Source organism: Lampetra fluviatilis, chromosome 44 (genome assembly GCF_964198595.1).
Source record: "Lampetra fluviatilis chromosome 44, kcLamFluv1.1, whole genome shotgun sequence".
NCBI classification, from domain to species: domain Eukaryota; kingdom Metazoa; phylum Chordata; class Hyperoartia; order Petromyzontiformes; family Petromyzontidae; genus Lampetra; species Lampetra fluviatilis.
Window position 1 is genome coordinate 9393030 of NC_136318.1, and position 27337 is coordinate 9420366.

At 52.6% G+C, this 27337-nt stretch overlaps 1 protein-coding gene across 3 annotated transcripts in view; it reads left to right on the top strand.

The window, feature by feature from the left end:
- Positions 1–27337, top strand: part of LOC144947363 (sodium-coupled neutral amino acid transporter 3-like) — a 135617-nt gene that overhangs the window by 63722 nt on the left and 44558 nt on the right. The window contains exons 1-4 of one of the 3 annotated variants that reach the window (XM_078876640.1): positions 4479–4732; positions 14971–15253; positions 17108–17186; positions 18087–18205. In XM_078876640.1, coding sequence (XP_078732766.1) covers positions 15153–15253; positions 17108–17186; positions 18087–18205 — 299 coding nt within the window. In that variant the 5' untranslated portion in view covers positions 4479–4732; positions 14971–15152. Of the gene's footprint in view, positions 1–4478; positions 4733–14970; positions 15254–17107; positions 17187–18086; positions 18206–27337 lie in introns of those variants that run through there. The other 2 variants (XM_078876642.1, XM_078876641.1) reach the window with 2 other exon arrangements.

Here is a 27337-nt window from a genome sequence, read left to right on the forward strand (position 1 = left end):
TTGCCGTAGGGGGTGCCACATCCACGTACAGTACGGCAGGGGGGCTCTATACGTACAGTACGGATGCGCTGAATTGTATTGGGATTACGGAGAATGTGATTTTGGGATTACGTCCGTGCTGTCGCTCGAGGTTGCGTCGTTCTGCGGCACATTATGTGACCACAGAGTGCCGATTACAAAGCATAGGCCAAGCCTAATGGTGCGTGGCCTCGTTTCATTTCCGGAGAACTCCCCTTAAGCTGCCGTGGCGCGTTGTTTGAGTTTTTTGGTATTTGCCTTTCCACCCCCCCCCCCCCCGTCCCAATTTCAATCCGGACTGAGTCCGTTCGGAATTGTCGCAGGGCGACGAAACGACGTTTTGCGTCCGACAGCGGCCCGCGGAGGCAAGACGTAGCATCTCATTCGTCGAGAGCGTCTTGTGGCGCGGCACGAATTTCACTCAAGAAAAGGGATGTCCAGAGGCGCGGGAGGGGGGGGGGGCAACAAACGTCTTGAGATACTGACGGGAGGCGGGGACAGCACCGATACAGACGTGCGGCCCAACGTGAGGACAGCGAGCGAACTCCCAAGACGCGTAGAGCGAGAGGGGAGGGAGCGCCGTTCCCTTCGTCCAATGCGATGGACCACGGGCTTGACAAGGAGGCCACTTGAGACGGATCGGAGGTTGCCATTCCATCGCTAGTCTCGTTCATTGGCACCTCATCGCTGCTATCGGTTGTGTCGGCCGCAAGCCCACGTGCTTTTCCGAACGGTCTTCCACACGCCGCCTCTGATGCGCATTTGCTCTCTGACCCGTGTGTTCCTCAATCCTGCGATGCCGGTGTAGTCCCACGCGTGCCCGCCTCCACGCTTTCCGCACGTGCGCTTTCCGGCTCGCATTTCATATTCCCATCGTCGGTGACCGTGCTTCTGACGCATGCATCACGGGCAGGTCCTATCGTCGAGATTGACGATATTTTCTCCACGGTACGCAATGGAACGTTGCTAGTCCGTGTCAATTTGTGACTTTGCAACAGCACTCTCATCGGCGCCTGTTTGGTTCATCAGCTTGACCCCAGTCCGCGTCCGGTAGCAGTGTGTTCCAGGTGTATCCCCTCCGACAATGATTTTCTCTTGGCAAACTTGCTCGAAAATACGCGAGTGTTTTGTTTGCTTTTGCTCACGTTTATCTTGGCAGAACAGCTCTGTGGCCATGTTCATCGCGGAGACTCCTTCCGTGCTGCCCAGCAGGAATGGCGGCGGGGGCGGTCTGCGGGGGGGGGGGGGGCGATTCCCCCTCCGGACGGCCTCCGTACAACCGCTTCTGCTGCCGAGTGAACCCCCTCGGCACGATGGGGTGGGGGGGGCGTTGTCCTTCTCCACCGGGTCCAGAACACGCTCGCTCGCCCGCTCACCCGCCCGCTCCCTTCCAGCCTCGTCTGCCAGAGGGGGGCCGTGCACAGCTGATGATGTTTCAGCACCGTTACTGGGGGGGCAGTGAGGCCCCCCCCCCCCCAAATTGCTTGTCAGTGATCTAAGTTGATTTGACGGACACGAAATGAGATGGGAATTATAATTTCAGGATGCCCAAATTTGGCGTCTGCCTCCTCTAATGGATACTTTGTGAACCACGCGATGTGCGCGCGAGTTGATCGCTGGGTGGCGAGACACTGAATGTCGAAACCGGTGCGAGTGTGTGCTTGTGTTGGACCAATGCTGCTGAAAGCAATGCACTCGCAGAAGACCACGGTGGCTGATGCGATGTGTAAAAAAATAAAAGTAAACAGTTTCACGTGCAGGGAGGGGGGTATCGTCTGCTTGTTGATGACGTTACTTGTATCCTCCGCGTCGCTGCTACTGATTGTTCTTCTGTACTGGGGAGCACGGAGCGTGCAATCCCGTGCTTTGTGTCGTGGGCTCGGTGCGAACGTAACATTGCATCAGGCCACCCACCTACACGGGATATCACCGCGTGACCTATTGTAGGAGGTTCAGCAGATAGGTCGGTGACCTGTCTTCAGAACACATGGGTGGTTATCCCCCCCGTGTGTAGGGGGTTTCTCCGGGCACGCTTCGTCTTCTTCAATGAAGGGGAAAAAATACTCCCAAGAGCATCTGAAATAAAGAGCCAGGGCAGAAGACTTTTGTAAGAGGAGCTTTGTGATTCGGTCTGGGTAAATATTCATCAATAGTGTACGTGTACTTTAATATGTGAACACCTTCGTATTACGAACGGCGTCTGGGAGCGCTGTAGAGGAGGAATGCCGAACACGTCTGTGCGATGTTAATGCAAGACATCTAAACGTGATCTATCGGCGGAGCAGTGTGCTCGAGGCCCGTGCAATTTAAAGGTAATAAAACGTTATAACTGCACCAGAATTAAGATCGGTGACAGAATTATTCAATGAATTTCGCGTGCTTCGTATATTCGCTACGGGGTTGTTTGTTTGTTTTGGCCGTGAGCGGAAATCGAACTCGGGTCGCTGGCGTCGTCGCACAAGCACACAGGACACACACGCACAGGACACACACAGAACACACGCACAGGACACACACACACAGAACACACGCACAGGACACACACACAGGGCACACACACACAGTGACACACACACAGGACACACACACACACAGGACACACACACAGGACACACACGCACAGGACACACGCACACAGGACACACACGCACAGGACACACACAGAACACACGCACAGGACACACGCACACACAGGACACACACACAGGACACACACACAGTGACACACGCACAGGACACACACAGAACACACGCACAGGACACACACAGAACACACGCACAGGACACACACACAGGGCACACACACACAGTGACACACACACAGGACACACGCACACACAGGACACACAGAACACACGCACAGGACACACACGCACAGGACACACACACAGAACACACGCACAGGACACACACACAGGGCACACACACAGTGACACACGCACAGGACACACACAGAACACACGCACAGGACACACACGCACAGGACACACACAGAACACACGCACAGGACACACACACAGGACACACGCACACACAGGACACACACACAGGACACACACGCACAGGACACACACAGAACACACGCACAGGACACACACACAGGACACACGCACACACAGGACACACACACAGGACACACACGCACAGGACACACGCACAGGGCACACACACACACAGTGACACACGCACAGGACACACGCACACAGGACACACGCACACAGGACAAACGCACACACAGGACATATACACGCAGGGCACACACACAGTGACACACACACAGGACACACGCACACAGGACACACGCACACACAGGACAAACGCACACACAGGACATACACACAGGATACACACGCACAGGACACACGCACACACAGGACATACACACAGGACATACACACACAGGACACACGCACACAGGACACACGCACAGGACACACACACAGGACACACACACACACAGGACACACGCACACACAGGACATACACACAGGGCACACACACACAGTGACACACACACAGGACACACGCACACACAGGACACACAGAACACACGCACAGGACACACACACAGGGCACACACACAGTGACACACGCACAGGACACACACAGAACACACGCACAGGACACACACGCACAGGACACACACAGAACACACGCACAGGACACACACACAGGACACACGCACACACAGGACACACACACAGGACACACACGCACAGGACACACACAGAACACACGCACAGGACACACACAGGACACACGCACACACAGGACACACACACAGGACACACACGCACAGGACACACGCACAGGGCACACACACACACAGTGACACACGCACAGGACACACGCACACAGGACAAACGCACACACAGGACATATACACGCAGGGCACACACACAGTGACACACACACAGGACACACGCACACAGGACACACGCACACACAGGACAAACGCACACACAGGACATACACACAGGATACACACGCACAGGACACACGCACACACCACACACACACACACCACACACACACACAGGACACACACACAGAGAACACACACACACATGACACACACACAGTGACACACACACACCACACATACACCACACATACACAGGACACACACACGCACAGAACACACACGCACAACATACACACAGGACACACACACACTTCCACAGGACACACACACACAGGACACACGCACACAGAACACACACGCACAGGACACACACACAGAACACACGCACACAGGACACACACAGGACACACGCACACAGAACACACACACACAGAACACACGCACATAACACACACGCACACCACACACACAGAACACGCACAGGACACACGCACAGAACACACACGCACAACACACACAGAACACGCACAGACCAACACAACTCGTGACGTGGGATGATGGGAGGGATGGGGGTGGTCGCAGCAGCAGCAGGAGGAGGGGGCAGAGAGGGAGGGAGGTGCAGCACAACGAGGAATCGAGAGCGGAGCGCGACTCGCTGCGGGCTCTGAGTGACGCTCGACTCGCGCGCGTCAGCATCGGCGTCCGCCTCCTGAACCCTCCCCCGAGTTTACAAACCGCGCCGTCTCTCGCACAGAGAGAGAGATCTCTCCCAGTGCGTGCTGCTTGCTGCTGCTTGGTGGTGGTGGTGGCTGTGGTGGTGGTGGCAACTGGCAAGCACAATTGTTCAAGGTACGGGGAGACAGCAAGCGTGCGCGCACACACAACGCACAGTTTAAATGTATACTGCACGGTGTCATATACTGCTCTGTGTATACACACACACATGTATGACACCTCCGATATATCGGCAAATTGGTGAAACTACAATAGGCGACGATTCGGTCGAGGGATCTCTAGCAAACACTGATGGGGGGGGGGCAGAAGGAGGTGAGTGAGAGAATGATGAGGATGATGATGATGAGAGTTGATCGTACGGATTTACTGGCGCGTGCATTGCCCCGTCTCATGTATTGACAATGTCGCGTCTGTAATTGGGGGGGGGGGGGTGCCTGTCAATGTGTTCGGCCGGTGCAGGTGGTGCAGGTGGTGGTCGTGGCGGTGTGAATCTCACTATCTCTGTGGGCTTCTTGTCGTCTCTAAGCTGGCAACACTGGGGCTTGTGGGGTTGTGGTGTAGACACGGGCTCAAGTTGAGCACACGGTGCGGTCTGTGTGTGTGCGTTTAAAAAAACACATCATCATCAGTACTGGAGAGACAAAGGCGGTCCCGGTCGTGGTTCTGTCCACTGCACACCATCACCCCGTCGTGAGCCGTTGCCGACCGTCATCGGTGCTTCACAGGCTCGCCTGACCGGCACTTGCCCCAGCGGTGTGTGAAGGCTACATGGGGGCAGGGGGAGGGTGTCTTTGTCTAATGAGAGGTTTCTTCTCCGTCTCGCCAGTGCCCGTTGTCCTTTGTTGTGTGGAGGGAGCGGTGGCGCAGCGGTTGAGATCCCGGCCGCTGATGAACACTCATTTGGGATCCGCCCCACACACAGACCCACCTCGGTCTGCCGGGTCCCACGTGTGTGAACATCAGCATTGTGGCCGGGCGTGGTGCTGGCCACAACACCACATGCCCGAGAAATATAATAGGTGCTCGCAAACAGCACCTCGAACAGTAAAACACAGCCTCTGTGTGTGTGTGTCGAGGCTACACGGGGGGACATCCTTGCCGATGTGTGTGGGGGCATTAACATCCGAGTTGTGTTGGCATTGGTGGCGATAATCCGGCGACTCAGCCGCTCACTCTGAGCTCCGGATGTGGACGTCACCGACATAAACAAACGGCCCCCTCCTCGTGTAACTCGCGCTGGCAGCATTTAATTTAAATTCTCACACGGACACATCCACACACACGCGGACACACACACATGGACACATCCACACACACACGCGGACACACACACATGGACACATCCACACACACGCGCGGACACACACACGCGGACACACACACGCGGACACACACGCGGACGGACACACACATCCACACACACACGCGGACACACACACACGGACACATCCACACACACGCGGACACACACACACATGGACACATCCACACACACACATGGACACACACACACACACTCTGTCACGTCCACATGCACATGTCGACACAGACACATCCACACAGACACATCTACACACACACGCAGACACATCCACACGTGTAGACACAGACACACACACGCGGACACATCCACACACACAGACACACACACACAGACACATCCACACGTCGACATACACGCAGACACATGCACACACACACAGACACATCCACACACACACATGGACACATCCACACACGCGGACACATCCACACAACAATCGCCACTAAGTGACGGTGACGTCATCAGGGCGCTTGTGCCAGGCTAGGTGCACGTTAAGGCCACGTGAAGTGTCGAACGCCCGCTGGCAGGTCACGGGACAGACCCAGGTGCCACGGGCCGGCTGACTGAGATGAGTGGCTGATGCACCACCTGTGCCCCCTACTATGCTAACTTGCTGTGCTTTGTCCACTCGGCGCTCCGCTCGTTGTTGTGAGCGTCGCTCCTCCGCCCTCCGTTGTTGTTGGAGGGCGACTGCCTCCAACTGCCCAGTAGCGTCCTTCACGAGCCTCCACAGAGGCCGATCTTGACACCGCTGGTACCAGTCATCGGCAAGTCTGCTCCACGTCCTCCTGTACCACATCACTCCATCTCTTCTCTAGCCCGTGCTGCGCCCGTTTAGCCCCCTCGATCCGGCCGAACAAAAGTTGTTTGAACATACAGCGGTCGGGCATGCGGTCTACATGACACACGGACACATCCACACACACAAAAGACAAAGATCCCCCGTATAGCCTTAACAGATTGTTGGGGCAAGTGCTGTTAGCGAGCACCTATAAATGCCGGAACGGCACACGAAGGTGTGGGTAGCCAGCAACCACGCCCGGCCGCCTTTGTCTCCCTTGTGGTGATGTTTACGCACCGCACCAGATACTCATTTGAGGCTGAGTCGACCTAGGGGAGGCCCAGGCTCGGTTCAGATAATCGTCACTGGGTGTTGACGGCCGTGAGCGGGAATCGAACTCGGGTCGCCAGGTTCATAGCGCAGCGCGCTAACCGCTACACTACCGCTCCCCCACACACAGACACATCCACACACACACGTGGACACCTCCACACACGGCCACGACACAACGCCGTTCAGTGTGCACGCCTCAAGTCGAATGGCAGAGCGTCTCGAGCGTTCAGCTTTCACGCGAGCTTTAATACACATCCATCATGAAACCAACTCGAAACGAACGCCAACCCTCGTAATCTGCCGTTGTCTGTCGTGCTTTCGGCTCCAGCCCCGCGCTCCGCGCGACATCGCTCCACCGCCACGCTCCGCCTTTCCGCGTTCACCAATTTGCTCCTCGCCATTCAAATGCAAAAGTGAACTCGTTCACACGCCGCACGCGCCCGATGATTGCCAAACACGGTCCCACGATCGTTCAATTGCGTACCACGTGACGCGCTAAGCAATGAGCGCGCTCTGCGTTAATTAGGAGCCGATTTAAAATTAAGATTGAGATCTCAGTCTGCGCGCGCGCGTGCCACGTGTTCCACGTGTGCGCGTGCGCGCGTGTCGAGGATTGAAGTCTGAGGTGAGTGTGGAAATGACTGCCCACGAGCTGGACACGGGCAGTGTCTGGTTGCTGCCTTGTTGTGAAACGGAACCTCACACGGACGTGTGTGGCGCACGTGAGCCGTGACATATCCTTCGGTTTGTGGCCGCGGGGCAGTGAGTGTTTTTATTTTGAAGTCGTGTCATTTGCCTCTTGGCGTTGCAAGCTGATTTTGCGTTGCTTAAACAACTGCTGCGTGATGGACTGAAACGCATTGTATCATTTATATGCGCAGTTACAGAAACGGAGTTCTGCTCATCTGTGCTTACACAATTAATGTGGGATTTGTTCTGTTTAGGGCCTATTTAACTACACCGCCACCCAAAGCAGACCCCTGACTCTGGTGGCTTGTTTGAAAATGCGCTCTTGCGTTCAATGTGTATCTCGCTCGATCCAAACGTTTGCTCTCATTGCAATTGATTTCACCAATGCACGATGCCAACACCTATCGCTGCCTGCATACATGAGAGGAGGGGGGGGGTGGCTTTTTGGGGATGAGACCCCCCCCCCACGGCTAGAAGGGGTGATTGCAATCACAGATGAGAGTGGTGACGGAACGACAGCCCCCCAAATGGGGAATCGTGCTGGAGAGGATGGCCGCCCCCCGATGACACAGAGCAATGAAATGCGCTGGTGCGTCACGGACCACACCGGTTGGGTTTTGGCGTCACGTGAGGGATGGCAACGGCGTGGAGAGAGGCCTTCATCCAGCAGTGGGTAGACTATGGCTGATGATGATGATCGTGGCGATAATGATCCTCGTCAACGTTACGTGTGTTACGATTCAAACTGCCATGCGACCAAATTTTAATATGCATCCTGAGTGGTCTTCTCAGTCACGCTGTCCCTGCAGAGTGCACGAAGCTAATATGCGACGCTGTGGAGAATTACCGGTCGCAGCATGGTGGAGTATGTCGAGGCGGAACCTGGCTTTGTGCCTCCACATGATAAATAAAGATACGTTTGAGTCAATCGGCCCTATTAGCTTTCCAGACCAACATTATCCAGCAGGAATCGTTTACAAAAGCAACCTCTGGACCGGTTTCGACCTTTTTGTGTCTCGTCAGCAGGGTCGTGCCTTGTGTTAAACTGCTGGATTGCCCTATGTTATTGGCAGGAGCACTCGCCACCAGAGCGACTGGGTGCCCTGTTCAGCGGCAAGGAGCAATATTTAATGATTATTTTTTTTACGGGAATAGTGTTGTCGACTTTGGGGTTTCAATGACATTCCTTCTCCTCCCAGCGCTGTGCCAAGCAGCCAAGAAGAAGCGCTCCCATTGACGCTTGTGCTCCTCTGGAACAACGCCGCCGCCGCCAACGACTTTGGCTGCACGCTCACTCCGGTGACCCAGAAATGCCAGAGCGCGTGTCCGTACCTGTACCCCGCCGCTAGTGCCACGCGGAAGCCTAGAGGGGGGAAGAGTATCCTCGAAACCGCTTCACACTCGGTACGGTGGCGGTAGTGGCGTGGTGCTGGCCGCCCATCGTAAACGCTCACGAGCAAAACTTGGCCCCAAAAGTCTGTTAAGGCCATAACGCGGGGGATCTTTGTCTTGTGGATATGTGGACTCGTGGCAGCTGTGGCGCCAAGGTTGGCACCTTAACAAACTTAGACGAATCACGAGAGGCAGAACAAACATGTTTTATTCGTCATTTGCATTGACCTCTATTCATAACGCCCTTTATTTACCCAGGAAAACCTCGCTAGCTCGGGGAATGTTGGTCTAATGCCATTATTGATCAGAAGTTGGCATGTGGCAGGCAGTATGCCAGAATACCTGGGGAACCCCCCCCCCACACACACACACACAAAAGGCATTGTAACACCAAAAGCTCCACATGGGTAGATTTGAGAATCATTTTCTTCCCCTGCCATCTCCTGGCCACCCAAGCCTACACCGCCCTGGGTATTCCCATCCAAGTACTCCATATTCTGATTGTTGCATACCGTTTGAGATTCGCCATAGGCCTTGTGTGTCTACACGGTATGTGCAGTGATATCATCAACACCGTCATCGTCCGCGGTCGATCCACTGCTGGATGAAAGCTAACCCTAAGCCGCCACCTTCTCAAGCGATCCCACGATGCAACAGTCCGCCCGGCACGTGCACCAAGAGATGATTTTATCGCTCCACTTCTTCGGGGGAGGGGGGGGGGACGTCCCCTCGCCCACGATTCCTCTCCTTGACTGCCACCTCTGCTCAGTGTTGGCGATGTCTACTAGCTTTGGAGAACTGTGAGCATTAATTTTTTTAAGTGAGCGTTGTGTAACCTCTCTTGTCAGCAGCTACTCAATTGTTGGCGTGCCCGGTCATGATGGTGACCTCGCCGTGAGCATTATTGCAACGTGACAAGTTGCGGCTTGACACACACTGGGCTATTAAAGGGACTGCCTGTGGTTCATTGGCGGATGTTCGCCTTGGCACACTGGCGCTTCACACCAAGAAGGCCTGTCTCTCGCGTGCCTTTCTGTGCGGAGTTTGGATGTTCTCCCCCTGTTCTGCATGGGTTTTCTCCAGGTTCCTCCCAAAGCTAAAAAAAAAAATCTTTAACACCGCCCCATACAATGTTGTAAATGGTATTGGCCAAGCATCCCAATGTTGAAAAAGTGCCTTGCACATTACTCGACTCTGATTACGAATGGTGCCATCGCCCCACCCACCCTGCCGCGAAAACAGGGCAGGACCCTCCTGAAAATTTGCGTTGAGCCTCGGCGCCGCGTACAAGCGAGCGCTGTAACGGCGGTGGCAGCGGCGATGATGACGACGATGATACCTCGAGGCCGCGCAGTGTAGCGGTGGCGGCGAGGTTGCTTACCGCCAGGACCGGTTCGCTCGACCTTGAGCCACTCATCCTCGATGCTTCGGTGCCAAATTGTTACAAAGCACACCAACTGCTGTAGAGTGGACGTTCAAAGGCACTTTGCCGTCCTGCGTGAGAGCACATCGTATTTTGTGTTTAGTTTTATCGTCCTTCCTCCGCGCCCTTCGATTAACACGGTGGGCTACGTGCAGCGCGAAAGAAGTTCGATGTACGCACGTGCGTTGTGTGCCAGTGTCCAAATGATATATTTGCAAGTATACCACCACTTGGCTGTTGGTGCAGGTCTCCTTTGCAAAAGAGGTGGCGAATCTTTAATTCGGGACGGTTAATTTTTGTAGCGGTGGAGCGGTGGCGCAGCGATTCGCGCTCCGTGCTCCAAACCCGGCTGCCTCAATTCGATTCACGGTCAGCATCAGCGACGAGTGATGTATCGACTGGGGCTACGCCAGCCCCTTGCGCCAACTTACACTGACCAGCGTGGTGAAGTATGGTCAAAATGACCGCCGTGACCAGCACGGCATGTGGAGGCATTCATCCAGCTGTGGATCGATAAAGACCTGTAAATAAATACAATATGAAAAAACAAACATAACGGGACGCCGGAATGGTACCGTAGGTTTCTGTGCTATCATTTCCCCTTGAAACGTTGCGTCGTTTTGTTACAACCGCTGCCGGGCTTGGGACCTTCCTCCGACTCCTCTTAACGGAACCGCCGTAGCGATTACACCGCCGGCCGTGACGCGTCCTGCCGGAGTCTGCCTGCTTGCACGGCACGCCGCGCTCCCTTTGTCGACAGTTGCCCTCGTCGCTGGCCAAGACCCTCAGTGGACCGTTCCCCCTCCCCGCCGGGGAGGACTGCCGTGTCCTATCGCTGCCGTCGCTCCCTCGACTGTACACCGTGCCGCGTTTCTATTCCTGGTCTCCGGTTCATTTCGCCGCCGCTTGAGTATTTTTTCACGGACAAATAGGGCTGGCGTGGCCGCTAAATATAAGCGATGCCTTCACCCCGTGAAGCAGAACGCGCGCGCACGCGGGTCAGCGCGTGCGTGTGTGTGCGTTCCCGTTTGGCACTTGAGAGTGCCGCCGGCAAATCTTTCACGTGGCATCCTGGCTGCTCCTCGAAAGCCTCCCGGCGTGTGCGATGATGATGCTGTTGCTGCTGGCAGGCAGCGTGGCTATATTGAGTGTGTAAGCGCTGCAATTGCTCCGGGATTCACGGACCAACGGAGGTTCCAGGCGACGCTGGGGGGGAGGGCGATGGTGAATAGGTGAGGGGGAACCACATCTCATTACTTACACCCAACAGGGCCCAGGCCAACCGCGATAGTTTGCTGGGTGTCAGCCACTGCTGTGTTCGCTCTCTGTGTGTGCCTTTGGCTCGTCGGTGTGTGGTTCAAAAGTTAGATTCGCCTCCACCACGACCACCGTGATTTGTTCCTTTGCCATCGCAAGCTCGGATGGTCTCTGCTTTGCTTAGAGAAGCCCAGTCAGCCAAAATATTGAGATTGTCCTTTGTCTGATCCCCTTTTTTTAAATCCTTTATATTAAGTTCACTTGCTTGCTTGCGCGCTTACGACCGTGCAAATCTTTCGGTCGTTTTTTAACCCACTTCCCGTGATCCAATCGAGCTGACATTTTGCACACAGACTCATTGTGCGTGACAATTTATTTTCGTGAAAAAAAAATCCAAAATTTTACACTTTTTAGGAAAATTTTTGTTATATTTAATTACCAATTGCTTAATGGTGGCAGGCAATCATCTGACCCATAGGTGGCAGCCATCTCAAGCCAGAGGACGAGAGGACTCTAGCCGCCACGCATATAAAGGATTTATAGTGAAAAACTTAGTTTTTACGGGTTAATTTTTTATTTGTCACTCTAATTGGAAAAATAAATAAGTGGCAAGGCCTGAGTGCTTGAGGGAAAATTGTTTTCAAATCCTCTCGGGGTTTGGCTTTAGACCATCATCATACCACTGGGTGAGGTGGCTAAAGAGAGTACTAGTCTGTGAGGAGTCACCAGTAGTTGTTCTGAAGTCTCGGCATTGGCTCACGTAAGCCTGTGGAGGTTACCAGCACCTCACGCTCGTTAAATCAAAGCCATTTTTGATTGGGCTACTTTACTGTCACCATCATCGTGGTCATCAGTGTGTTGTTGACAACGTGCGAACAGGCCAGGCGTGCGGCCATATCAAAATAATTTCAAAACACGTTAACTACAACTGTGGTTGGTTACCGTTATTGCCATCATCATCGGCCACGATTAATCCAACGCTGGATGAAGGCCTCTGCAAGCCGTCGCCACCTCTTGTGGCTCCTGCGAAGTAATAATCCGCCTGGCGCCTGCGCGAAAGCCGGTTTTACCGCTCCATCTCCTGAAGCCGGGCGTGCTCTCGGGCGCTTTCCCTCCTTTGGCTGAGATAGGATCGGCCCAAATGTTGCTCCTCCGGCAGGACCCGCTGGCTCATGTTCCCGCGATCCCATGCGGTGGGCATCCAGCCCGCTGATCACTTCCTCGCAGAGCCGCGCCCCACGCTGGACCCCTCGATCCGTGACTCGCGGTCGGACCGTTGAGGGGTGTTTTTCTCGCCGATGTGGCGAGGCGCAGCAAGCGGGCACGACGGTCCTTCGACTGCCAGCCACGGCCGCCGTCGGTGACGAACGACGCCCTAACCTCCCCGCCCCCAATATTCACCCTTTTTTGCCGAGCCGCGCAAACGCTCGAACAACCCCCACAATCGACACGGCATGGGGGGGGGGAGGCCTTTGTCCAGCAGTGGATTGACAAAGGGCAGTGCCTGTATTTATTGATAATGTATTACCATTGTCACGGACACGGATGTAAAACGAACGGGGCGAGCGGTAGCCCCCACGGTCGCTCCGTGTTGTGTGGACGGTGGGGGAGGGGGCGTTACCCCGGTAGGCGTCGCGTGGCGCACGTGCGAATGAAGAAGCGGCGTTTACAACTCCTTAAAGCGGTAAAGTCGTCGAGCAGACCTAGAAAATTCGCTTCCTAAATGCCACCGGACGTTTGACCGAGTCCGAGGCGTTGTAATACAGCCGCAGGTGATCCTTGACGCGGTCCTGGAATCGCATCCTAAGGTCCGCGCGACGGTCGCATCGCAGAAAGTCCCCCCTAGATTTGTGAATAGTTGCCCTTCACGAAAGTTTGTCACGAGGGAGAACCCAAAGAATCGTCCGCATCTCTCGTCAAACATTCGCAGAATTGGCAATACCGGTCCGAATGCCAGGCGGCGTGTGCGATCGTTGGGCCTGTCGCAATTAGGCGTAGCTTTTAAATTAGTCTTCAGTATCCCGTCGCACAGATTGAATTCTGAAGTTTTCCACTGGCTTCAAGAATAATAGATGGTTAAAAAACAGCGAGAACCTTCCATGTACATTTATCCGCCTGTGGAAAAATCAACAAAGCAACGCGTTTTTAAAAGCGCATCGATACGGTGTCTTGAGCATCGGCTCTCTCCGCCGCGGCACACCCGGAGCGACGATCTCAAGTTACCCCCCCCGGCTCGATGCCGCTTAGGTCCCAAATGCTGGCGTGTTATGGCATCGATCAGGCCTCGTGGTTGGTAAATAATCGTCGGTGGCGGTGGCATTTTCAGAAAGCGCCGCCACCGCACGTAATCGGCATAAAGCCGGTAGACTGCCAACATCGGAGCTCACTGCCTGCAACTTTGAAGCTCTGGATGACTCAGTGTTTCCAGGTTTAAGAGAACAGGACGAGCGAGTGAGGTAGATGGGCCGTGATAACTTTTACGAAGTAAAATGGACAAAATAAAAAAAATGGATTCCCGTTCAAATATGCAAACCTGGCTTCTCCGCCTGATGATGCTCGTTGTAATTACTGGCGAAACGTCGTACTCGTATTGTGAATGTTGTGGAATTGCTCTCCAACACACCGGTGGGTGCTGTACTGGCACGTTCTTTTTTACGTAACAAACCTTACTAATTGGCTGTGTCGGGTGGTATGGATTTAATGACACATTTATATTTACGCGATCGAACCCAAAAAACCTCTATTATGGATGCATTGGAGGGTTGCTCGTTTCCTGTTCACGAGCATGAGCCAGTGGTGGAAATTCCACATTCCTATGGCAGCGCCAAGCCCATGTGCAGTACAATCTGCCAATAAAGTGGTACTCAATGAATTGCCTTGGATACAAACTTGCATATTTTTAGGCGTGGGCCACACATTCGGAGCAGTGTGCACGTTTGTTGGTGCAGCGTGAAGTCTTCACTGTGTTTGATCTGATATTGTAAAAAAATATAATATTTTGCTTTGTCAAAAACATCCTAATTCACCATTCGTTGTTTTCTCTGCTTCCATGGTGGTCACTCAACCTGAACAATCGTCACAGAACGTGACACAGACAACATAAAAAAAAACTTCCAATTTACCATTCCGTGTCTCTCTCTCTCTCCCCACAGTGACGCCCTTCGGAACGATCAGTGCAAGTTCACGGAGCCGCCGGGAGCCTTGTCCGATCATCATCGGCTTGAAACTCCCTTGGAGAGACGGACGACGAGACCGTTGTTGAAGAGGGCCCGGGCTTGTACCGTGCTAGCGACAGACGAGGGGAGCGTCTCACGACGACGCGCTTGAAACCGAAATGGAGAAAGGTCCCGTGGAGCTGAGGATGGTGACTCCCATTCCCGACGGAACGGGGAGTTTGAACGGCTTTGCGGACGCCTCACGGACCCAGTACGAGGGGTACGTCCGCGCCGGCGGTGGCGGCTCTTGACGGTGGCCGTCCCCGCGCTGGTTCTATTGTCGACGCTGAATTCGTCTTGTGACGTTGGCTTGGCAACGCCGCCTGCGACGGCAACATTGGCGGTTTGCGAATAAGATATACGATGCCGTTCAATATGAATCATATTTAATGTGCAGTAGACGTACGCCATAGTTAGTTGCCGTACTGTTATAAGTGCCACCCTAATTGCGGACAAGAGATTCACTCGGAGATCTTCTTTGAAACGAGAGGCTTGCTGCTCCAAGTGGCTTTTCACCACAGCTCTTGTGCCAAGCCAGGGGGGCACTTTGAAGCCACCTGAAGTGTCGAAAGGGTCACGGGCAAGAGGTCATGGGACAGACCCAGATATTGTTGTTGAAATTAATAGCATAAATCCTGCCTCGTGATTGGTTGACAGAGGCGCCTATCGACATTTCCTTGCAATCGAAGGCAACCTGTGATTGCACCGGTGAATTCCCACCAGGAGAGCCTGCAATAACCGGGGTAGTCCACCAGGGCAGCGTTGCTATTAACTGTAAAGCCTACGACAATTATAAACCGTCAAGTGTCAAATGTAAAGACGTGTCCATGCCTGTCAACCCATCACGGTTTACCCGTGTTCTTGTACAGGGGAAATTGAGTTTTCAGGCCCATACGGCATATAGCCGTTTCAGTACGGGCAAAAAATAAAATGTTTGTCTATTTGTGTTTCTCCCTTGTGATGGGACTTTGTAGGATGAACGTTGAGATTTAGAAGGGCACGGGGTGACCCATAAGGTCTGAATTTGTCTGTAATAAGGTGGGCACTGAGAAGGGGGGTTGACAGGTATGCGTATCATTTGTTCTGTTAATGGCATCTTAAGGGCATGTGTACAGTACTGCGCAGTGCATTTACAGCCTGTTGTTGACGGTGATGGTGATGATGATTTTCGTGAACACTTTCCAACCGAGATTGAAGGCGTTTATGCGTTACCTCCATCCCTCCTGAACTGGGATAGGGGGGGTGAGGCATGCTACAACCCTCGTGAAGATGGCCCAATATTAACAAACCCATAGTATAAAGTTGTGTTGCTCATAGGGATGCGCTTGATTGAATCAAAACCGGCCATTGTGATCCAAGCGATTTGACCAAAACTTGGAGACACGGACCAGAGCAATAGGAATTATTTGCAAATATGCCTCCGAATATTTCCCTGACAGCTACCCGCTGGCTTCCATGCCCCTGATTAAATAGCTCAGTGATGTCTTTTCCAAAGGGTAACACTTTTACAGCTGCGGTTGAAAACGCTTATGCTGTTACTCCAGTTATAACTTTTGTTTCTGGTGACGCGGGAGGCGCAGATAACCCAGCGGATCGTTAAAAAACAAACCGCAGGGCGCGAACCGCAGTGCCCATTACCTGCTCGGATCTTCACGAAGCAAAAGTCGCCAACCAGTTTCTCCAGGGACAATGTACACAGCCAAATGGGTACAACTCCACTTTTAAAGGGTCGGGTTATACCAATCGGTGGGTAGGGCGGGCTAAACAGCGCAGCGTCGACCTGAGTTCGATTCCCGCTCACGGCTAACATTGGTGGCGAGTGATGTCTAAACAGGTCCTGAGTAACCCACCCCTTCGCCAAACCCACAGTGACCAGCATGGTGGAGTGTAGCCAAACAAACCTCACAATCGCTGGCAGGAGACGGTGAACCAAGGGATATTTGCAGTTACAGGCGGCACACAGGCGTGTTGGCGAGCGTTACGTAATCAATGACATATCAATGATTGAACCCCCTCACCCAATCAACCCTTGCCAACATGATTTGTTTGAACCAGGGTCTTGTGTGCGTTACAGGACTAATGGGGACGTTGAGGAGACGGAACGTTTTTTGCCAGACGGTCAGGTGAACAAGCCGGGGAAACAGTTCACAGATGTGAGACTCGCACGCACAAGCACGCACGCACGCGCGTGTGTGAACACGCGAGCATACATAAACACGCACACGAGCACACGCGCGAGCACGCACGCCAATGATCGCACGGCTTGAGAGTTCAACTCGCTGAGGTCACCGCTGTGTGTGGATGGCTCATGGATCAGAGCACTGGGCCAACACAGATGAGACGCAAGTTCGAATCTGGGTTTCGGCCGCCTGTTTTTAAACTGGATTCTCAAGTCTGGCGAGTTGATGGTTTCAGTCTGGTCAAAAGTCACTAGATATAATGAAAATCCATCATTTCAGTTCGGATGAATTACTCCTCTGAGATTCAACGAAATAATATATTGGTTTGACTGCCATGCAACGAAGATCAATAGGACATCAGGTTTCCCCGGATAATGCAGCACCCCTAAGTGTGGATAGGAAGTCACTTTGTTGGGATATCAGACATAGCTCTGTGAGGAGGGAGACACCTCGACTTGATGAAAGTAAAGCTGCTCACTTGAGGAGGCGACACCTCGACTTGATGAAAGTAAAGTTACCAAACGTCTCGGTTTGGCCAATGCAGGCCGCTACCGGCGTCCCCCGAAGCATTTACAAACATCGGGATTTTTGTCGCCAGTTTTAATCTTTTCTCCGGCCTCGCGTTCAGCTCGCGATGAACGTGCAATATGGGCCAGGCCTCCGGGGCTAGTGGGCATGGGTTTGGCAGTGGGCAGTGGGGGCCCGTGTACATGATTGCGCGGCTGACAAGCTCGCCTCAAGTCCCGGTTGAGCCTCCCAGAAATGTATGGCGGCTGTGGTTGGTGGGCTTCAGACTGAGGGTGGGGGTGGGGGTTTCTGCACATCGGCGACGTTGGCCACGCCGGCGCGCTCACGCTTTTGTTTCTCCGCCAGCAGCATGAGGGCAAGGCATCGTTCGGCATGTCGGTGTTCAACCTCGGCAACGCCATCATGGGCAGCGGCATCCTGGGCCTCTCCTACGCCATGGCCAACACGGGCATCGTCCTCTTCGTGTGAGTAGCCGGACGTGCGATGGTTCGCCCCCAACGCCCCCACCGCCCCCCCCACAATAGATTTCCGCACCACCGATCAGCACGGTTGGCTATGTACGGTGCGAAAGAAGTTCAACATACGACCGTGCGTAATGATGTGTACGCACCGCTCCAGGTGCATTACTCGCAAATTATTTCATTGGGAAAGAGCCACATAGCGACGTTGCCCTCATACTGGCAGACTCATGCAGGCCGCTGCGACGCACACCTTGTTGCTGCACAGGGACAGCTGCCGTGTGGAGGTGGGGTCCCCTAGGCTAGACTGCAATAGATAAGTTAACTGGCTTGAGATGAGGTGTGCTGTGAGGCGCCTTTTGAGATGTTGAGGCATTTAAGTGCCACTATAATTTGTAAAGAGTTAAATGAGAATAGAACATGTATAAAGGCTCATTGTTTGGCTGAACATCTTAATATGTAAAGGACCGCAGAGCTTTGGGCAATTGTTTAGAGCGCAGGCTCCGGCTTGCCGCGTGGCTTCCTTCCTGCTCGTCTGTGGTTCCTCGGTGCAGGTGAGATGCGAGTTTAATGAATGACAACATTGATGAAAAATAAGAATAGATTTGACCCTTTCTGCCAACAAAACAGATGTTCAAACACCAAATAAATATCAAGTCTGCATTAACCACACATACTTGCTCTGTCTCGTCATGTCATCGTTTTATATTCTCCGTTAGCCTAAATGGCGCAGTGTTTCACATACTGCGCTCTGGACTCCTGGCCACGACTAATGTCAGTGGCGAGTGATACCTGAACCAACCCCTTCACCAACCCACACTGACCAGCGTGGTGACGTTTAGTCAAACAGCCCTCCATTCATATTGCGTCCAACCACCACAATTCAAATCGAAACGCTTCTCTCTCTACCTCTCTGCTCCACTTGGGAATTCCCTCCCGGCGTCTCCTCTTTTCTCAAATTCTTACGATTACGTCGCTCGATCTCGACAAACGTGCTCGCGTTCGTCGAGTGCACCTCTTCCTCCTCCTCCTCCTCCAGCAATGCTGTTTGTTGCTGGCCGCTTAGCATTTTTGGGCCCTTTTGTGTGCTCAGCAACTGTGAGAAAATAAAAAAAGCCCACGTCGAATCTTGACTTAAAGCTTTCGTGACTGCAGGAATCCATATTCTTTGAGTCTTTCGGTAAAGTCAGCGTAGTTTTTGTTATTTTCTTTGAACCTATCTACGTGACTTTACCGAAGGACCCAAAGAATATAAAAAAGCCTACGTGTTAAACTAAGAAAAAAGACACTCAACTTTGATTGGACCAAAGCAAAAAAGCAATCTCCGGCCCTGTCTCTCGGGCCAGCACAAACGTGCTCATGGACGAGGCCTCCCTCCCTTCTCTCTTTTTTCCTCCCTCGTTTGAGCTTCCTATTTTAATCCCCCCCCCATGCCTGGCCTCCCCACTCCCGTCCCTGTCCCTTAGAGGGGATTAATCTGCATGGCTCGCGGCTTCTCTAGAAGGTTGTGTCTGCACACTGCGTATGCTAATTCCTGTGGCGAGGGAGGAGGAACCTTTGCCAGGGTAACCGACAAATCCGCGTGACCCCCCCCCCTGCCGCCCCCCCCCACCGCCCAACCCTGTGAGCAGTGCGCCGTGTGTGTGCGGTTGAGATGGGTTCAGTGTAGCGCGTGCGCATATACGCGTGCACACAGCAGCGGCGGCGGCTGCTGCTGCCGCGCACCGCAATCTCGCCGCAGCTCTCGTGCCAGGCTAGGTGCGCTTTGAGGCCGCGATGGACGCTCGATGGCAGGAAGTTCGCGTGAAAAGAGCCAGACGGGTTCGTGTGGACACGTAGACGTGTGCGCTTGGACGCAGCAACTCGGGACACGACAAATTCTTACCGCCTTGGTCTCACCGCAGCTCTTTGTGCCGGGCTAGGCGCGCTTTTGAGCCCACATGAATTCTTGCTGGCGAGACGTCACGGGGACAGACCCAGATGCTGTGGGTTAAACGACTGGGATGACCGGTATCGGCACGGCCTGCGCTTTCTCCCTGTGCCAACTTGCTGTGTTCTAGCCGCCTGGGACTCCACAAACTTCTCGTCCATGTGCTTGGCAAAGTGATGCAGAATCAAGCCAGGAACCGTCCCTGGCTCAGGGGGACGGCGATTTCTTTCGCACTTTCTGAGGATGTGCCAGTCCTAATGGGGTCAACTCCTGATTAAACGAATCATTTGGTGATTATTCTTTAGGTCTTTCGGTAAAGTCACGTAGATAGGTTCAAAGAAAATAACAAACTATGAAGTTTCGATCGCAACACAAGCGGTCGTCAACAGGATGACGACCGCTTGTGTTGCGATCGAAACGTCGTCGTTTTTTGTTATTTTCTTCGAACCTATCTACGTGATCTTACCGAAAGACCCAACGAACATGAATTCCTGCAGTCACGAAAGCTTTAAGTCAACATTTGGTGATTACTGCGTTTGCAGTGGTGCCGAAGCACGAACAACAACAATTTCACGCAATCGTCATGAACAATGTGTGTGCCTTAAAAGTAAAAACAATTTTAAAAAAGCAATGTTGCAAGCATTGCACAATGGTCCTTCTTCAAAGCACAAGTATTGTTTGGGCTCATACAGTCGACGGTGGGGTGGTGGGGGAATTACCTCCTCATGCAAGGCGTGGTGCCGTGAGTCAAACATTGATTTGATATGTTGGGCCCGGGTCGGTCAAACTCGTCCAGCCACAGCAGCTGCGTGATCCGCAATCCTGAGCCTCGCCCATTTCCCCTCGGCATCAGTAGGGGGGTGAGGGGAGGGGGTGATGCGGTGGGGGGGATGCCGACCCCAGCTGCAAGTGATTATTTACATTTTCCCTTGTAACTTTCAACAGCTGAGATCAGGCGACGGTGGAGATTGTGGCACATCGTGTGGCGATACGACATTTATATTCAGGGTCAAGTTGGGTCAAGTTGCCCATTTTATTTATTTACTTCCAAATGTTACCCACGCGAGAAGCTAGAAACTTTTCATGCCACGTTTACATGAACGGGCCAGGAAGTAGAGTTGACGGAATTTGAACCTTGAAACGTTTCTGCGCTAAAACGTAAGAACGTTGGCTCCCGTTCTGCCATGAAAAATTGAAAACATTGAGCGCGAACAGCAGTGGCAGTGTGCAGTCACGGGGCCCCTGCGTGTCTACATGGCCTTACGACGAGAGAGGGCCCTTCCGCGCAGGTCGGGGCAGTTATTAGACCGTATTTCACCACGCTGGTCGGCGCTGGGGATTTGGCGGCGAGCATTAATGGACGTTGCGAGCTTGCGAGTGCAGCTCCGTGCTGCCTTTCGCTGCACTGGCACCCCACTGGCCACGAAACGCAGACCCAGCTGCCAGCTCCCATGGCGACGCGGCGTTTCGTGGTGGACGCCCATCCGAGCGCCATCCGGCCTCAACTCCGCTCAGCTCCGCTCAGCGCCCGCACTGGCTGGGTGTGGGGTGGCACGTGCCCCCCCAATGATCCGATCGAATTCCATAATTTCGATCGGATCATTGGGGTTTATTAGTAATAAATCAGCATTTTGCGACCCTCACTGCCACTGTGTAGCATATTATGACGTGCCAGGGACTCTATGAGATGATAGGACAATAGTCTGAGTCCATAATTGGCAATAAGTAACGGCAAAGCGGTTATAAGTGACTCAGAATTGTGCACAGTTGCGTCTACATTCCACGACTTCCCTGAAGGCATTCACCTTCAGTGAGCGCGATGCCGATCACACAACGCGGTTCGAATTCGACCCTCGATCGATGGCTGTGCCATCGCAGCACACGCGTCGAATAAAAATATCAAGGGACAAGTCCTTACTTACTAGCAACTCCTCTATCATTTTTCATTGCTGGAGGGGTTGCCCCCCCTACCTGAAAATCCTGGCTCCGCCAATGCCCAGCGCTCTTGAGATCTGACGACATCGGGGGACGCGTTCCTGGTCTCTCGGTCATCTGGACCAAAGTTTTGAGAAATGTATTCACGTTCTGCACGATGCTCGTGTTATGTGCGCACCTTAGCTGCACCTTTTCCAGGTGGCCTGGCATCTATTTGTTGAGGATTAAAGCCACTCCGTCGTGTTTTCACGCACAAAACACGCACACACGCAGAGAATAGAATTCCCCGCATCGCTGTTTTTAAGACGCCCTGGGGTAGGTAGGTGCTTTTAGCGAGCGCCTGATATGATCAGCACGGACCTAGAAGGTCAAGGAGGCAGCACGCGCGGTGGTTGCCTTTGTGCTGACCCAGTGCTCATGTTTACACGCGTTTAGAAACACGTGTTATTTCGATTACTGTATTTGGCTGCTATACATTTCCGCGTTACAAGCCACCTCTTTGGGCGATCATTTGCGGCCAGGTCTCTTCTGCAAAAAGAGCTACATAGCTCGGTGGGCCTTACCTGGTAAACTAAACATAGTAAACATAGTAAACATAGTTTAGTTTATAGTTGAGCGCAGGGTCGACGTTAAAACGAGTGACGTGGGCGCGGTGCGTAAGAAAAGCCGTCCCTTGTTTGTGGAGTTAGACGTCAGTGGGCAGTGCAGCGTCGTTACCGTACCCCGCTCGGCACCTTTACGTGCTCCCCCGCCTTCGCCAACCGCACGTTGACCAGCGTGAGGAGGTACGGTCCGAGCAACCTGCAAGGGACATGGCCGAGGCCCTCGTCCAGCCACGAAAACCCAATGGGCCAGGAGATGTTTTTTGCGCGTTTCTAGCGAGACACGCTCGCCACCGCCATTCCAACCGTCGCCCGCCCGCCTCGCTCCGTGTCGCGAGTCCTGAGGTGAGGCGCCGGTTAGCCGAGTTCGATTGCCGACCAGCGGTTAATGATTTCAGTCGTAGCCATCACACCCCACACCCACCCTCCTTTCACCAGCGTGCGCAGACCAGCGTGGTGAAGTATGGTCAGACAACCCCCCGGTAACCAACAAGGCACCCATGGGGCGGCCTTCAACTATCATTGGATCAACGACAGAGAGCTGTAATTTACATATATATTGAAAAATCAATTTGCAACACCAAATTAAACGGTTCATCTCAGCAAGTGCTGGTGGTTACCAAATACATTTAATTGCGAGAATAGGTTTTCCCCTTTTTCTGGGAACAAAACAGTTGTAGTTGCTCACCCCGAGCCCTCATTACTCTGAGAGTGGCATTGTCTTTGTGCTGTACGCCTCTTGGCGTCCTCTGGTCTCACACCGTTTTGAGACTAGGCTCAAAAGAAAGCTGTCTCTGGTGTGGACCAATCAGTTTCAAAGACAATGTATATGCTATCAGAGTACTTTTTTGTTTGCATTCTGGTTAATGCAGACATGATTCCTTGTAAAAGGTTTCAGTTTGGTGTTTAAACATCTTAACACCTGTTTTGTTGCCAGAAAAAGGGGAAACCTATTTGGTACTGGCAAAGGAGGTCCGACATTTAATTGCGTTAAGTACGAGTCGTGTGTAACGTTTAAAGGCTGACCTAAAATTTAGCCTTTTTTTTGCTGCATTAAATTATTTGAGAAAGATCTGTTCGCCCTGGGGGGGCACTTCAGTTGATTTCCTTTGTTCTCATTTGATCGACTTTTAATTGTGGGGGTTACTCTCAACGACGTTGGTCAAGCGATCTCTGCAGCGCGTATAGGCGTGGGCCTCTAAACCCTTCATCTTTAATTGCAGTAAAAAATAGCGGCCGTGTGTTTTTGTGGGAAGAAGGGCCGAGGCCCCGCCGGGGGGGTTAGATTAAGGTGCCGCTCAAAGCAGGAATGTTAATTTACTATTGGACTGAGATTTTGTCAGCAAAGCATCGAGGGGGCCCTCGTTTCCGCCAGCATTCATGCGAGCGAGAGAGAGCGAGAGAGAGAAACGTATTGTTGAATTAAAAAGTCCTTTGTGACAAGTTGTTGTAGCAGAAAAACCACAACAATACCACTTGACAAGGGCATCGTTAGTTCACAATCTCCACCGCCGATTGAAAAAATCTTTTGACCCGATGACGCCTGGCGAGGTGCCCGACTCGCTCGGGGGCCACGTGACGTCCGTTTGGGCCGATTTTAAAAGGGCCACGTTTCCGTGACGTTTGGTGTTTTTTGGGCTTGGAGGAGTCGCGGCAGCGCCCGAGAAAACCCGGGTACACGGCGAGCGGCCACTGTTCGCCGAGCCACAAAAAAACGCCCGTCACAAAATCAGCGGGATAATATCTCTCGTCCTGCCTACGGGGGGATTCGTCGTTTGAGCGTCGGGTGACGCGACTTGGTATTCACCATGGTTGACGGCGATGCGGTACTGTACGATGTGAAATGTCACGAGTGGGACGATGAATCGTCTCGCCCCCCCCCCCACTTGTACGTTGCCGTACTTGAAGTACGATTGAAATAGTTATCCAAAGTTCTGCAACTGCGCGTTACCCAACACACGTCCCCGCCGTAAGTCTTCTAATCGCTGCAACGTTGTCATCTACGACAGCTTATCGCGCGCGTGCAGCCAGAAACGATGGCGTCTTGTAACCACAATGCTGTCAATTACTTCGCAAAACGTTTTTACCACACCGCTTTTGGTAAATAGATGTCCGTTATTCTTTTATAATGTCAGTTATTAAGACATGCAAGCATTATCACTATATGACGATACGATTTCCCGGGAACTTTTATTGTTTGGGTAAATTATTTTGTGATGTTGTTGCTGCTGCTGCGTTGGAAACGGTGCACAAGCACGCTTAACAAGAACAACTCAACACACATTCGTCAATAACAACACAGTGGCTTTAGAAGGAAGAAAAAAATATATAATAGGTGAAGGTCACTGGCCCTCATGCATGTGCGATGAAGAAGAGCCCGTGCCCCAAATGTCACCCATTATATATGTATCCTTTTAAGGCCACAGTGTTATTGACGGATGTGTGTTGACTTGTGTGTTTTTTGTTACATCGTGTGTCTATAAATGCGTCTCGTAGTGTCCGCCGTACAGCGGCAACCCTCATGTTTACCCATAAAGCAGTGCGAGAAGAGGAAATACCTTTGAAACAAAATTCACGGTTTGGTTTTTCAATTTCTAAGAAGAAAACTGGGACTAAATAGATTTTGGCATGTTTTGTTTACGTGATGAACCTTACCAATTGACTGTAGCCGGTGGTGGCGTGTTTAACAACACATTCATAAGGTATAATCGTAGGTTTCAGAGATTGATTTGCTTGGCAGTAAATGTTCTACTGCGCAGCTGCAGTAGGAGTGCAGCGTGTCTGGGTTGTCTAGGCTCCCATCCTCTGACCGCCGTTAAATATTTAAAACCCGATCTCAAGTGCCGGCCGCTGGCCGTGTGATTTGTGAATGGAGAGGGACGGCGGTCGGGCAGAGTACACGGGGCGTTTGTATCTTCGCCGCATCACTGAATAATAATAAAAGAACGTTAAACAAACCAAACAACGGTGCACAGTTTGTCTTCACCTCTGCAATATTATTACTCCTCCACAAAGCATAAGTACGGCCAAAGTCGGAATCTTATCTGGCTTGGAGCACTCGGCTGGTGCCTCACTGCTACACCGGAATGAACTCAACGTCACGTAGTCGGGGTGATTGGTGATCCAGAACTGGGCGATTCGCTCAGGTTTTTTGCTCATTAACTGATGGTCAGTCGTATGTATTTATGTTGTACTTCTTTCGCACCCTACCTAGCCAACCGTATGTGGCCAATTACTGTGCCCGTGAACGTCACTCGTTGATTCCTCCAGCAATGTTGAGGACTCGGTCTCTGCCAGACGCTGACTTGTTCATGTCATCCACCGTCACAACCACCTCACTGCACATCACAACAACTCACTAATTCACTCATCCATTCGCCACTCGCTCGCCCACTCGCTCACCCACTCGCTCACCCACCCACTCACTCATCCACTCACTCACCTACTCACTCACCCACCCATCCACTCGCTCACCCACTCGCCCACCCACTCGCTCACCAACCCACTCACTCACCTACTCACTCACCCACCCACCCACTCGCTCACCCACTCACTCACCCACCCACTCACCCACCCACTCACTCATCTACTCACTCACCAACCCACTCACTCACCCACTCGCTCACCCACCCACTCACTCACCTACTCACCCACCCACCCACTCGCTCACCCATTCACTCACAAACTCACCCACTCACCACACTGCTTCTTCCCGTGCATCGCTCACCATGATATTTCACTCCCATTGCCTCCTTTTTCAAGTTCTTACAAACTCGCTGAATTCAATGAAACACCTCTATCACATCTTGGGCAGTGCTGTTTGTTGCTGGCCCGCTCTCTGGCGTGTTTGGGCCCGTGCTCCACAAAAGTGACACGATTGCTTGTGTTGCGATCGAAACGTCGTGATATTTTTATTATTTTTCTATCTACGTGGCTTTACCGAAAGACCCAAAGAATAAAAACAAAGAGTCGCATTAAGACCCCTTCGCACACCCTGCACGTTTCTTTCAGCCATCTTACGTGCAGGGCCTGGCTATTGCAGGCAGTGGACTTTGTGCGAAAACGACAAAATATTTTACACTCTGCACAAGCACAAATATTATCAGAATTCCCTGACAAAAAAGTACAAACATTGCTGTAGGCAGCTTGCCAGTGCGTGTATGCACATCTCTGCCAGGCAGTAGCCGCGACTGTGTGCATATGCGAGTTTCAAACATTTGCTTCCATTTATTCGGTCAACTCGTGCCGTGTTTCCACGGGCAAAGACAAAGATTCCCCATTCATGAACCGATGGGCCATTTTGCGAAGTTTTTAGCGAGTGGCCTATTAAGGCGGCACAGCACGCGCTGTGCGCGCATCTCGGTGCAGGTTCCACCAGGGAGGCGGAATCGATTTCAGAATCAGCTCGCGCGCAAATGCGTCGTGGATTATTAAATCGCGGGATCGTGAGAGATGGCAGCCGCCTGCGAAGACCTTCATCCAGCAGTGGATTGACCACGGCATGGTGATGACCGCACACGAGGGAGCGGTGTGAGTGACACCACACACATGCCCAGCTGTCTTTTTCTCCATTGTACACAGACCCACGGGCAGGTACCAGGCAATCCTGGTCTCTTGGGTTCTCACCTGATACAACAAAGTAGACTTGACATTTGAACATGTGAGGCTGAG